The 13,874-nt window shown below is 36.7% G+C and overlaps 1 protein-coding gene across 1 annotated transcript in view; it reads left to right on the top strand.

Annotated features, from left to right (window-relative positions):
- Positions 1-13,874, top strand: part of LOC124605819 (cationic amino acid transporter 3-like) — a 122,236-nt gene that overhangs the window by 25,852 nt on the left and 82,510 nt on the right. The window contains exon 3 of the mRNA XM_047137735.1: positions 11,533-11,661. Within this exon, the coding sequence (XP_046993691.1) occupies positions 11,533-11,661 (129 nt within the window). The remainder of the gene's footprint in view (positions 1-11,532; positions 11,662-13,874) is intronic.

Genomic DNA, 13,874 nt, shown 5'->3' with positions numbered 1-13,874 from the left:
TAAGCAACACTTGAGGTGGTCTAAAGAGCAAGACCACTGGACAGTGGATGACTTGAAACAATTGGTTTGGAATGATGAATCACACCACACCATGTGACAGTCCAATGGAAGGGTGTTGGGGTTGGTACATTCCTGGAGAAAATTACCCGGTATCATGTGTAGTGCCAACAGTGAAATGCAGAAAAGGTGGTGTTACAGTAATGGGGTGTTATTTGTTGTTAGGATATGGTCCCCTTATTGTACATAAGAAAATGCTAAATGCAGAAGGATATGAACACATTTTACAGTATTGCATGCTGCATACAGTGGAGGAACAATTTGGAGATAATGATAGTTTGCTCAATATACAGATTGAATAACATCGGGGAGAGGCTACAACCCTGTCTCACTCCCTTCCCAACCACTGCTTGCCTTTCATGTCCCTCGACTCTTATAACTGCCATCTGGTTTCTGTACAAATTGTAAATAGCCTTTCGCATGACGATGCTCCTTTTCATAAATCAGCATCTGTCAGGCAATGGTCTGTGGACAGTAACATTGTTGAAATGGTCCTGCCTCCCAAGAACTCAACCCGGACTCAATGTAACATCTTTTGGGTGAATCAGAATGGCAACTTTGTTCCAGAATCCAGTGTCCAGCATCACTACATTCTGTGGTTTTGGCTCTTGAGAAATAATGGGCTGCCATTCCTCCACAAACACCTCACTGAAAGAATCTCCAGCAGAATTCCAGCCATCATAATGGCAAAGGTGTCTGGATATTTTGTGACCAGATAGTATGTATAAGAGAAACATATTTGACCCTATGAGTTACCTTAGACGATACACTGAGAAAAATCAAACATACATTTATAGCAAAAAAGCCTTAAAGAAAACCAAGAAGGAGTTTGGAAAGTGAACTAAAGAACAGGAGAAAGAAATAAAACTTGGAGGTTAGCTAAAGACATTGTTGTTCTGTCAAGGACTTGGTAGAGAAGATGAATGAAATGAGTGGTGTCTGGGAAAGAGTTTATAAGGTAAATATCAACAAGTGTAAAAATTTTGTAACAACCAGTTTCAACAGTCTTAGCTGTCATCATCATTTCTGAAACATTTTTTGTAGTAAAACATGGTGGAATGTGGTCAAATGAAAGCAGGCAATTTATAGTAGAAAATGCAGTAGTACACAAAGTAGATGAGTTTTGATACCACTGACAATGGCTAAGGAAGAGAGAGTATAAAATGCATCTGCTGATTGTGGGAAAAGTGTTATTTACATATGTAACAATCAATATAAATTTAAGTGTTAGCTATTCTTTTCTGAAGGTATTTACCCGAAGTATAGCACCATGCAAACATGAAATATATATAGTAAACAGTTAATTCCAGAAGAGAATAGAAGCTTTTGAAATGTGGTGACATAGAACAATACTTAAGATGTACTGGATAACTAATTAAGAAGTATGGAACTGAATTGGGAAGATAAGGAATTTAAGGCACGATTTGATTAACTAAGGTCTTGTGTTTTTGTGTGAATGAATGGTGTGTGTTTCTCTTTTTCTGACAGAGGCTGTGGCTGAAAGCTTATTCGTAACTGTCTTTTAATTGTGCGTGTCTGCAACTTAACATGTCATCTTTATGGTAAGCAGAAATCTGTATTTTCTAAATTGTTGATATTCCTACCTGGAGTTCCCATTGTTTGAAACTATAGATAAGAAATCCTAGAGCATCAGGTAACAGTCAGTATGAAAATGGAGAGATTGTTTTGGTGTACAGTTGTAGAAGGAGACCAAGGTAAGTAAGAATGTTGAAAATGATGTCTGTTGTAATAGTTATGCAGATATAGAGAAACTTGCACAGGATAGACTAGTGTGGAGAGATGCATCAGACCAGCCCTTGGACTGCAGATCCCAGCAACAATAGCATTAGAATTTTGGAAAACATGTCTTGCTAGAATTTGAAGATATGGAGGTTACTGTGGCAGGAGGGATGGCAGCCAGAGAATGGAATTTCTTTGGTTAGGCAATTCATGGAAACTTCATGGGTTGGACAGCATTGTAGAAAGAGGAAGTAGAGCTTGACCTGTTGATCAAATATCCAACCTATCACCACAGCTTAGCATCCCATACTAAGGATACAAACCACTTCCATCATTGCTTCTCAACTTTTCTAATACTGTTACAACCTGGCTTCTGCTCATCACTGCTGATGCTACCTCCCACACATCGGTATCTCACATGCCCAAGGCTTTGATACTGTTGAACACTACTTCTTCCAGTGTCCTCCCAACTCCAAACCCACCACCTCACTAGTTACACAACTGGCCAACTATGTCCTTACTCATGACTACTCATGACATACAAATAAATGTGCAATGTCTATGAGGCAAATTCCCTGCAGCATCCTTTCCACTCCTCTAAAATTGTATTCTCTCAATCTATAAAATATCTTGATCCATTCTTATGCCAGACCAACTCCCAACCCTTTTTCCTGGATCATCATACTGTGGGGGATCCAACTGCAAGACCTGCCCTGTGCACCCACCCAGTGAATCCTATTCCAATTTCAGTACAGGCATATCCTATCCTATAGGAGGTGAGGCCACTTATGAAAGTATTTGTGTCATACAGTAGCTTTGTTGTAATTTTTTTTCATCTGTGTGATGACTAACAATCAGATGTCCACCTAAATAAAGGTGCACAACCAAATGGTGGGTAAGAGCAGATATTCACTCAGTGGGAGAACAAACTGCTAAGCACAATATGCTTGACTTTAATGGGTGTTTCACAGCCTGTGCGATCTGAATACCCACCCCTTAGGTAAAATGTTTTAGAGTAAATAATCAGTAAAAAGTCATGTAATTGCAACTATTCAATGAACAATTATTACTAAATAATATATCTGATCTATAGAAATATTTTCACTAGGCCCAAGTACGAAAATTTCCACAGAATACTTAGAAATGGATGGCAGTATGGAGAATACGTACACCTTTTTCATATTGGATGCTATGCAGCAGACAGCTTTAATAGAGATGTAAGAATTGACAATTTCATTTATTAACCAGTGGAAACAGTCGAAGCTGATCCCTAAATTTGTTAATGGCTATCTTGGGAAATTGTGCCATAAATCCCCCACCCTCAAAAAAAGGTTCGTCACACAGATACTCAACAATAGAATTGCAGACCTATACATGAAAAAGGATAGTTTAAAGGAAATAGTGTCTATGTTATATCTTGAAATTTTGAAGTAGTACTCGAAATACTATAACTTTCAAATAGATAATTTTTGGGCACAGGCCAAGGAATGGATCGGTAAGCGAAAAGAAGAAATCGCGGCGAGATATGCTAAGAAATTATCCAACTTACCTAATAGGGCTATCAGGTGCGACGAGCAACAGAACCTTAGTGAAACAGTAGTGAAACCCACCTTTTATGACCGAGTAATAAATAAAACAAATAAGCTACTCTCAAAGGGGATAAAATTTAACATGAAACCCAATGTTACAAAGGCACACGCTATAGATAAATTAATAGTGGACCTTAAACTAGGCTTAGAATGCGCGAAAACAGAAAAAAAAGTTCAAACACGGATAACGTATGAGTCATGTAAAATTTTAGAAAATGAGATAACCTATGCACAAACAGATGCTAGTACTTACAAACCTTAAATAATATCAATCAGAAATTGAGAAGTAACGATGCCATAATCACTAAAGCCAGCAAAGATAATTCCGTGATCATTGCCTCTAAAGCAGAGTACTTAGAAAAGACAGAAATGTTCTTTGCAGAAAATGGTATTATACCTATTTATAAAGATCCCACCCTAGCCTTACAAAAAGAAATACAAGCAGGCCTCCACAAAACCAGAAAATTGATAGGGGAGTTTCGAAAAAAATGGCTCATAAATATGAATCCCAAAACACCCACCCTGAAGAGTCAATTTAAAGTCCACAAGAACAATCGCCTGATTCGACCAATCGTGGACAGCACTAATAGTGAATACCACAAGCTAGCCAGATACCTGCACTGTACGATAAAAGATAATTTTGCTTTCGCAGAAAACTACTCAGTTAAAAATTCACTAGAATTAGCAAATAAACTGAAAGCATTAACCTGCTCAGAAACATCAAAGCTTGCGTCACTTGATGTTACAAGTCTTTTTATCAATGTGCCTGTAGACCAAACATTGAGCATCTTAGAACATAACCTGTGTCTCCACAAGAAATTGTCAGATATTGAGATTGATGAACTTATGACCCTTTTGAACATAGTCATGAAACACAATTACTTCTCCTTTAATGAAAAAATATATTCGCAACTTTTTGGGTTAGCAATGGGAAGCCCCTGGCCAGTATTCTATCCAAAATATTCATGAGTGTGATGGAATCACAATTTTTTTGTAAATAATACAGAGACAGCAAGTAAAATAACATTTTACACAAGATATGTTGATCATATACTTCTCATAGTTGATGGTTTCCAGGAAGATATAGACCAGATTTTTTCAACATTCAATGAACTCCATGATAAGATAAATTTCACTCTCAAAATGGAATCTCCCTATAGAACGCTGAATTATCTAGGCCTCAATCTCACTATAGTAGACAATTGTTTAGAATTTAACATCTTTAGAAAATGTATGTTCTCTGACAATATCATACCAGCTGACTCTGTGCACCCGCAATCTCATAAAATGGCCTTCTTTCATTCCAGTTTACATAGAACACTCACTATTCCCCTTTCTGCTAAGGCATTGGACAATGAATTATTAACACTCGAAGTGATTGCTGAAAATAATGGGTATAAACCAGACACTGTAAGACAACTCTATAACAAGAGAGTAAATAACAAGAGAAGCACAACTTCATCTACATTAGGTACCATGTCAGATGATAACCAACTGAACATAATCTCCATTCCTTTTATAGGTAAGGCTTCATACAGAATAGGGCAAATTCTAAAGAAGCATGGTTATAAGGAAACATATTCTACCAATAACAGCCCTAAGAAAAATTTAATCCACTCTTTAAAAATAGCTAAGGACTAACTGTCTCTCTCTGGGGTATATAAAATCACATGCAGTTAGTGCCCCTAGCTTTTACATCGGCCAAACAGGTAGAGTGTTGTCAGCAACATATACAGAGCATATGCTAACGTGAAGTGGTGACGACACACGGGGTTCAACTTTTGTCGTGCACCTCATCCAAATGGCCCATGCACCCAATCCTTCAAATAATGCTAAGCTGTTGCACTGTGAGGTAAAAGGAACAAGGCTAGATATTCTGGAAGAGATGCAGATTTTTAAACACTTGCTATCTGATAAAGAAAACCTTCTGAACGATCAGCTGCTGCTGAGAAATAAAAACTTTTTTGAAGGTTTCCAATCATTGTTACGTCTGGTTTAATTTATCCCTGTTATATTGACCACCATGTTTCTCTCCTGACTGCAGCACACCATGTTCAGACATCAAGCCTCGCGTTTCCCTTTAAATTTAAGTTTGGCCCACTACTCTTTCACGAGAACTTGGATGCCTTTATAGTTGAATTTAACAATTATGCAGCACAGTAAGTAAAACTTACCTGCTTTAAATACTTCCCCTTTCTATGATACGATAATGTTATGTGCATATTGTGTTACTTACAATGTTACCTGTGGAAGAATATTCCCATCAAAGGTACATTGTAGATTATATGTTAGTACACTTGACCTATGTCGGTCAAGGGGGTGAGGGATGTTGGTGTGAGGGAAGTAGCATCAACAATGATGTGTAGGGATCCAGGAGGTAAAGGGGTGGTGATGGTGGAGAGTCAGTGAATGAAGTAAGTGGTTGTTGTCTTTGATGTGGAAGCTAGATTTTGGCAACTGGTTGGATATGTTGGTTGGTGAGAGCTAAAATCCTTTCAGTGGTACCACAATAACCAGCTACAATGAGGCATCCAGAATTTGTGAGTTTGTTGAATTTGAGGAGCATGTAGAAGGTGGATGTGCATGGTGTCATAGGAGTGGGGAGGGAAATGGATTCAAGGGAAGGACCTCAGACAATAAGCAGAGATTGGAGGTTATTTTGGACTTCTGGGGTAGCCTTAGCCAGATCACTTCTTTTCTTTCCAAGAATTATCCTTCTTGATACAGTCTTTTGACAAAAACCAATACCATATCTCTCTTCTCTGTCTCTCTCTTTTTCTTTTTTTGGAATGAAGGAATAGAACCTAGTACATCGAGCATATAGCATGACTACATCACACATACTGCTTCTGAACATATCCAGTATGAGGTTGCTTAAACAACTAATTTTCAGATATATTCATGTGTAACACAAGCATTAACTGTACAATTCCAGTGAATTCAAGCATTTTTCCCAGGCCATTTTAGAGTTTTTTTCCTAAAAGACAGAGCTGCTGAATAGGAATAGACTCAATTGTAACAGTCAGTGAGGGGAAGAAATGGCAGCTTCAACAGCAGAAAAAGTAACAATCACAACTGATCTTCCATCAGAACATAAGAAGCTTGTCAAGTAAGAAAGATGAGCTTCTCATATCATTATAGGAATCTGAAATACCTAATGTTAAATCTATAGATGTGCTATGAATAATGGTATATCACTTTAACATTACAGAGATTGCACAGGTGCACCTGTGGTATAACATTCTGCATAGAAGGTTATAAAGCTATAAGATTCATCTCAGTGACACTGGTGCCCTACTGAATGAGTTCAGACACTGGAAAATTTTATCATCTTTCATCTCTGTGATCACTTGCTAGTTGCAGGCCCACCCACACATATACACTTTGCAAATTGCTTAAATTATGCACCAATCTGTGAATTAATGAAGTCATTTACTGTGCATGAGTTGAGATGAAATTATATAAAGCCTTTCAGAATAACAATGATTAACTAGTGTATAAGTTTCAGTTTCATACTAGAAATGATTTCAGAGATACATAAAATGACCTAAAAACATATATATAACTTTTCACTAAAAGCAACATTTTGAAACATTAATAAGTTTTCGTATGTGTCAAATGATAGCTTAATCAAAACACTTTTGTTGCAAAATAGTTACATAAATAATATCTTATTCAGAACAGTATATGTTACATAATGTACCAGTTTCATACAGTAGTTATTGTTTTCAGTGTTTGACACAACTGTTTTCATTAGTGATGTTGTGTGAGTTGAGAGTTGGAGTGCATGCAGCATGTATGTGGTACATGAATCTTGGAATTAGTGTGAATGAGAGTGTGAATCATATGGAACAACAGAACAATGTGTCATATACATGGTATGATGGGCTTAATGTAGTTGGTGTAAGGATCAGAGAAGTAAAATATATATATTGTCCTTAGGGCAAGTATAGATAAGATTATTTTCAATTATTTACTTTCCAAAAAATATTTAGTTTTGAAACTGATTAAAGTAAATTCAGAACTGGGGATTGGTCAAGGAGAGAAATTACCATGTTGCCCATAAAAAAACTATGCAGCTGATTGGCTATTTTTTCTTCCAGTCAATCAGAAGGGAGAATGCATGCATGATCTGGAGGAGGGGGATATTAGCATGCACCCATTTTGAATAGATGTAAGTAAAGTCTTATACTGAGTGGGACTATGTTTAGGTCTTCTAGTAAAGGTGTTGTAATTTACTTTGAGTACAAAACAACTGTTTTGGAACATGGTTGAGATCAGGTATAAACAACTTTCTCAGAAGATTTGAGAATTTTAGAGGATTTTGTGACTTGCTTTCCAGTAGGCTAAAAAATTCAATGGGCATGCTATGCAGTTGTAATTCTACTTCAGATTACTGAACATGAGTGAACTATTGTAGTACTGAGCAAGCACACCAAAACTAATAACCATCTAGAACGTTCAGTATATCAACTGACCCTTAAAAAGTTTGGTTCTTTAACAGCAGGTCATGCATTTGCCTAATGCAGGAACAGGGGGATTGTAAAATAGAATAAAGATGACCTATGCCACAGTTGTGAGTACTACATTGACCATCTCTTTGGGTGCTGTACCTCACTAATAGGCTTGGAAACATACAAGGCAGCAGTTCCAACAGGCCCCCATAGCAAATGTTTTAAGCTCCATTAAGCTGTTAAAGGCAGTACTAATCACATGCCATAAAAATAACTGAGCAGCAATTGTATGTGAAGAATTTTTTTCTCACATAGTTCTGATCAAGAGCATGCACAGATTCCAAATTTGGTCCAATCCCCCACAGTAACTTTCTCAACAAGAATTTGTTTGAAGTGCTCCTGAAAGGCAGTGATGCTCACAAAATAGTAGGAACAGAAAGCTGGTCGAAATCTGAAATTGATAACAGTGAGATTTTTGGGAAAATTTTAAGTGTATATCAAAAGGGTAGGCCAGTGGGAAATGAAGGTAGTGTACTTGTAGCAGTAGACAAGAAACTCAAATCCAACGGGATAGGAGTTGAAGCTGCATTCAAGATTATTTGGGCAGGTCCTAGTATCACAGGTGGGCATAAAATAGTAAATGGATCCTTCTATCATCCACAAGACTCATCTTCTGTTCTAACCAAAAACTTTATAGGTAGCCTCAGCTTGCCTGTACAAAATTTCCCCAAACATACTGTAATCATTGAATGATACTTTAATCATCCAACAATCATCTGGGAAAATTACAGTTTTCTTAGTGTGAGCATGAGGAAACATCCTGTGGAACATTATTAAATATCTCCTCTGAGAACTAGCTAGAAGAGATAGTTCAGAATCCCACCCATGATGCAAATATATCACATCAAATGGCAGCAAATAGACCTCACCATTCTGATAACGTCCACATCGAACCCAGTATCATTGGCCATGATGCAGTTAGGGCGACAATGATTACCAAAGTACAAAGGACAACTAAAACAAGTATGAAGGCATATATGTTCAGTAAAGTAGAAAAAAAAACAGTAGTGTCATCTCCAAATGAGGAAACTTGCAGCACAGGGCAGAAGCAGGTAGAGGAACTATGGCTCAAGTTTAAAAGAGTAGTTGATCATGCAGTAGATAGGTGTGTACCCACTAGAACAATTCATAATGCTATGGACCCCCCCATGTCATACAGTTATAAAGAAACTTCTAAAGAAACAGAGACTACTGTATAACAGAAGTAAAGCAAAGCACAAGGCTATAGAAGGAGAGATGCTAAATAAAATACATTAACCTGTCAAGAGATCATTGCAGGAATCCTTCAATAACTACCATAGAAGAATACTGTCAAATGTTCTTTAACACAACCCTAAGAAATTCTGGTTGTATGTAAAAGTTGTTAGTGGCACCAAAGCTTGAGAGCTTGAGGGTGGCAATGCAAAAGATGAAATGCATAACTGCATTTTCAAATGTTCCTTTATAAAGGAAAACCCAGGAGAATTGCCCAATTTCATCTTCACATCAGTGAAAAGAAGAGTGAAATAAATGTTAGGTCAGTGGTGTTATGATACAAATGAAACAATTAAAGTTGATCAAAGCTCCATGACCAGATGGACTCTCTGTCTGATTCTACACTAAAGTTCTAGCTGATTGAGACCTTCATCTCAGTATAATTTATCATAGATGTCTTGAACAAAAAAATATGCCAGTAGCTGGAAGAAAGCACAGATCATACACGTCTATTAGAAGGGTAGTAGAAGTGATCCACAAAACTGCTGACCAATATCCTTGACATTGATTTGTTGTAGAATCTTAGAACATATTCTCAGTTCAAGCACAATAAGGTACCTCAAACAGAATAATCTCCTCTGTACCAACCAGCATGGATTCCAAAAACATTAACGATGCAAAACTCAACTTAGACTGTTCTTACCTGAGATAATGAAAGCTTTCAATAAAGGTAGTCATATGGATGTGGTTATTTCATGATTACTGAAAAGCGTTTGACTCAGTACCATAAATGTGCTTATTGTCAAAAGCTCTCATATGGTGTATCAAACAAAATTTGTGACTGAGTTGAGAATTTTTGGTAGCGAGGACACAATGTGTTATCTTGGGCAGACAGTCATTGTCTGATGTAGAAGTAACTTCAGGTATGCTCTAGGGTAGTGTGTAGTGACCATTGCTATTGATATTGTATATTAACAGCCTTGTAGACACTATTAATAGTAACCTCAGACTTTTTGCAAATGATGCAGTTATCTGTAATGAAGCACTGTCTGAAAGAAGTTGCATAAATATTCAGTCAGAACTTGATAAGATTTCAGAGTGGTGGAAGGACTGATAACTTCATTTAAATGTTCATAAATGTAAAATTATGCACCTCACAATGGCCAAATCATACTAATACTGAGGATAACACTTTATAGGGATATGAAATGGAATGATCATATAGGCTCAATTGTGGATAAAGCAGATGGTATACTTTGCTTTATTGGTAGAATACTGGGGAAATGCCATCAGTCTACTAAGGAGATTACTTACAGATCATTTGTGTGACCCATTCTAGAATATTGCTCAAGTGTTTGGGACCTGTAGACAAAAGGACTAAGAGGGGATATTGAACATATGCTAAGTAGGGCAGCACAAATGGTCACAGGTTTGTTTGGTCTGTGGGAGAGAGTCACAGAGATGTTGAAGAAACTGAACTGGAAAGCTCTAGAAGACAGATGTAAACTATCCCAAGAAACACTACTTACAAAGTTTTTAGAACTGACTAATTGATTACTCTAGAAATACACTACAAGACCCTACTTATTGCTCATGCAGGAATCATGAGAACAAGATTAAATTAATAGCAGCATTTGCAGAGGCATTCAAACAGTCATACTTCTCACACTCCATAGATGAATGGAATGGGAAGAAAGCCTAATAACTAGTACAATGGAATGTGCCCTCTGTTATTATTTCATGGTGATTTGCTGATTATAGATGTAGACATATATGTATAAAAGGTCACAATGCAACAGTAATTGATAATTTACTTGTAAATCCAACTGTCTTTTATGAAACAACTATGAGCCTATAACAAATGGTTTATCTGACCATGATATTCAAATGATAGCAATAAAGCATCCCCATTAATCAGGTTAAACTAGGAAGGAAAACATACAGTTTCACTGAATAATAAAGACTGACTCAATTACACTATTCATGGAGAATTTACATGAAGGTAATGGGAAGAAATTTTTCAAGCACGTCATAGTAGATCAGACATTTATTTTTTTCCTACAAATATTCTTACTACTTGTAAGGAACAGTTACAGTGGAAACTGAGAGATAGTGTGACTAACATCTGAGATTAAAGCGTGGGACGCACAGCTCCGCATTACTCAGTAAAACTGTTCTACCTCTTGTAGGACCTGTATTTATGTTCATTGTCATTATCATTGCAGTTATCATTTATATTAAAATTACTATTATTGTTTTTACTATTAGAAATATCTCAAATCTGATATAACAGTCACATATGGATATACAGTCCTATTTGTTTTTCTCTTCTTAAATAACTGAAGTGAAACACATAAATTAATCATGATAAAATTAAAACTGGAATGAGTCATCAATGTACAAAAATATTAAAATGTTTCACACTTTATTGTTCACAGGTTTGTGTTATGCCGAGTTTGCAGCTCGAGTTCCTCGTGCAGGATCTGCTTACATTTACAGTTATGTTACTGTAGGTGAATTTATAGCCTTTCTCATAGGTTGGAATCTCATTCTGGAATATGTGATAGGTAAGAATGCATCCCTGACTTCAAAGAATATATTACTAAAGCATTAAGACTGTCTCATAATAGTTGTTATTTCAATCTCAATATGGTAACAAGCAGTGCAACACCTGGAATCCTCAGTTGCTATCATTTGCTATCCAAAGTGACACTGAGAGTGGATTTTCATTACATATATTACAATTCAGTGAAGTATTTCGATATATTATTCATTACATTAACTGTCTCCTCGTCAGAACTATGCCCAGTGAACCAAAGCCTCAACAGTGGAATTATTTGAAGATATGTTGATACTAGAAATGATCACACTGATTTTGAAACAAAGATCCAGATCACTTGTAATGACATTAGAAATCAAAAATTTCCTTAGTCAACCAAACTTGAACTTCTGTTAGTACTGTTCTCTTTCTGTCTCCCTTTCAGCATTTCATCCTTACGATTAATATTTCTTAATACATATATTATTATCATGGTGCCTTTCCCTTCTGTTACTTAAGATACTTTTCCCTCCATCCTTCTCACCTCAACCCCGTGCCCCTCCACATACTTATACAATTCGGCTGCTTTGCTTTTTGATGATATGTCACCTGACATGCATTTTTTACTGTTCTTGCTCACATTCAGTTATGGAGCTGTCTTGATATTCCTGTCTTTCTATCCTGTTACCTTAACTGATGTTGCTTGTGATCCGCAATTACTGAAAAGTTAGAAAGTTAGTGTTTGTTGACATAGAAATGCAATATCTGTTGAAGAAGGGTAGGCTGCTGGTACATTCAAATCCATGCTGGCTGACACTGGCTGTTATATTGGTATATATGCAGACACTTTTAAGTCACAAGCATTGGTGTAAAGGTAAGTCTTGTAACTGAGCACTGAAAACTGTTTTAATTTCTGTACTAATTAGTAACCTCATAATAAGTGGTACTTTTGTCCTGTCATATCTCCTCTCACAGTACATACAAATTACACCTTTTATTGTAAGCATTGATGTGATGGTAATTTGGCAGCACACTATCTGCCATTAGCTAGGCCCACAGGGGGCCTGGTGATAGGAGGCACACAGGGTCTTTTCATCAGCGAAGATGAAGACAAGGCAGCAGCAACTAGCACCAGCTAAGTCCTTCAGGCCGAGCTGGCTGTAACACCACAGAGCAGTCATCTGAGTGGACCTTGAATGGAGCATCACAGGTCCCACCTAGGGACCAGTTAGCTGCAAAACTGAGAACTAGGATTTGGAAGACAGAGTATTTGTACCACTTGGTCTACACAAATGACGTTATCATGTGGCCGTCAGTGTTCTACACTGCACCGCAGTATCCCAAGTCTTGTCTTCAGGCCTTCAGTTTAGTTATTTCTGCAGTCTGTGTGCTAAAAGTCACTTTTTTGTACAACTTACACATTGTAACTTCACTGTGTATGGTCAATGAAATGATGTTATGCTCTCTTCTCCATGATGTCATTTTTTTACATTGCCACCTTGGCCATTCAGCTCAGATGGTCTGTGGCATTTAGCTCAGTGGTGTGCCCTTGCCACATTTTCATTGTAGGAATAAACACAGATACAACAAGCAGATTGTCCTTGAATACAATAGGTGGTAGACTGTGGAATTTATTATATATTTAGCCTGTTTGGTCATATATAGGGCAATTTCCTTAATGATATCTGACATCTGACTTAAATCCAGTGTTTGTAAAGGAAACTATCATGTTAATATTATGAAAAGGATAGACTGCTACTCACCATATAGAGGAGATGGTGAGTCATAGAGAGGCACAACAGAGAGACTGCTGTACACCTTCTTTTTGTCATGCCTGTCCATGACTCATCATCCCCTCTATATAGTGAGTAGCAATTTATCCTTTCATAATTTGGTCATCATGGATTTTCCATTGTTTGAAACAATTCATGTTTATGTAAATATATTAGAAACTCAAATCTTCAGTTATTGAATAGAAATATTCTGTTACACAAATTTCAAATGCTTTGTTTGTTATTATGTATTTTATATTTTGTGACAATTTTTAGAACAATTTTATTATTATTACTAGCCAACAAACACAGCATTGCAAAGGTATTCATTTTGCCAATTTTCTATTAGAAAGAAAAACAAAACTGAACTGTATTTGTAGTGAAGCATCAAAAAATTTTGTTTTCATGTATTCATGAAAACTCCTTTTCATTTATGAAACAGTTGTACAAAGAAATATGCATAATGTAC

The sequence above is a fragment of the Schistocerca americana genome, chromosome 3, assembly GCF_021461395.2.
Source record: "Schistocerca americana isolate TAMUIC-IGC-003095 chromosome 3, iqSchAmer2.1, whole genome shotgun sequence".
Classification (NCBI taxonomy): domain Eukaryota; kingdom Metazoa; phylum Arthropoda; class Insecta; order Orthoptera; family Acrididae; genus Schistocerca; species Schistocerca americana.
This window is presented reverse-complemented; position numbering and strand designations above follow the sequence as displayed.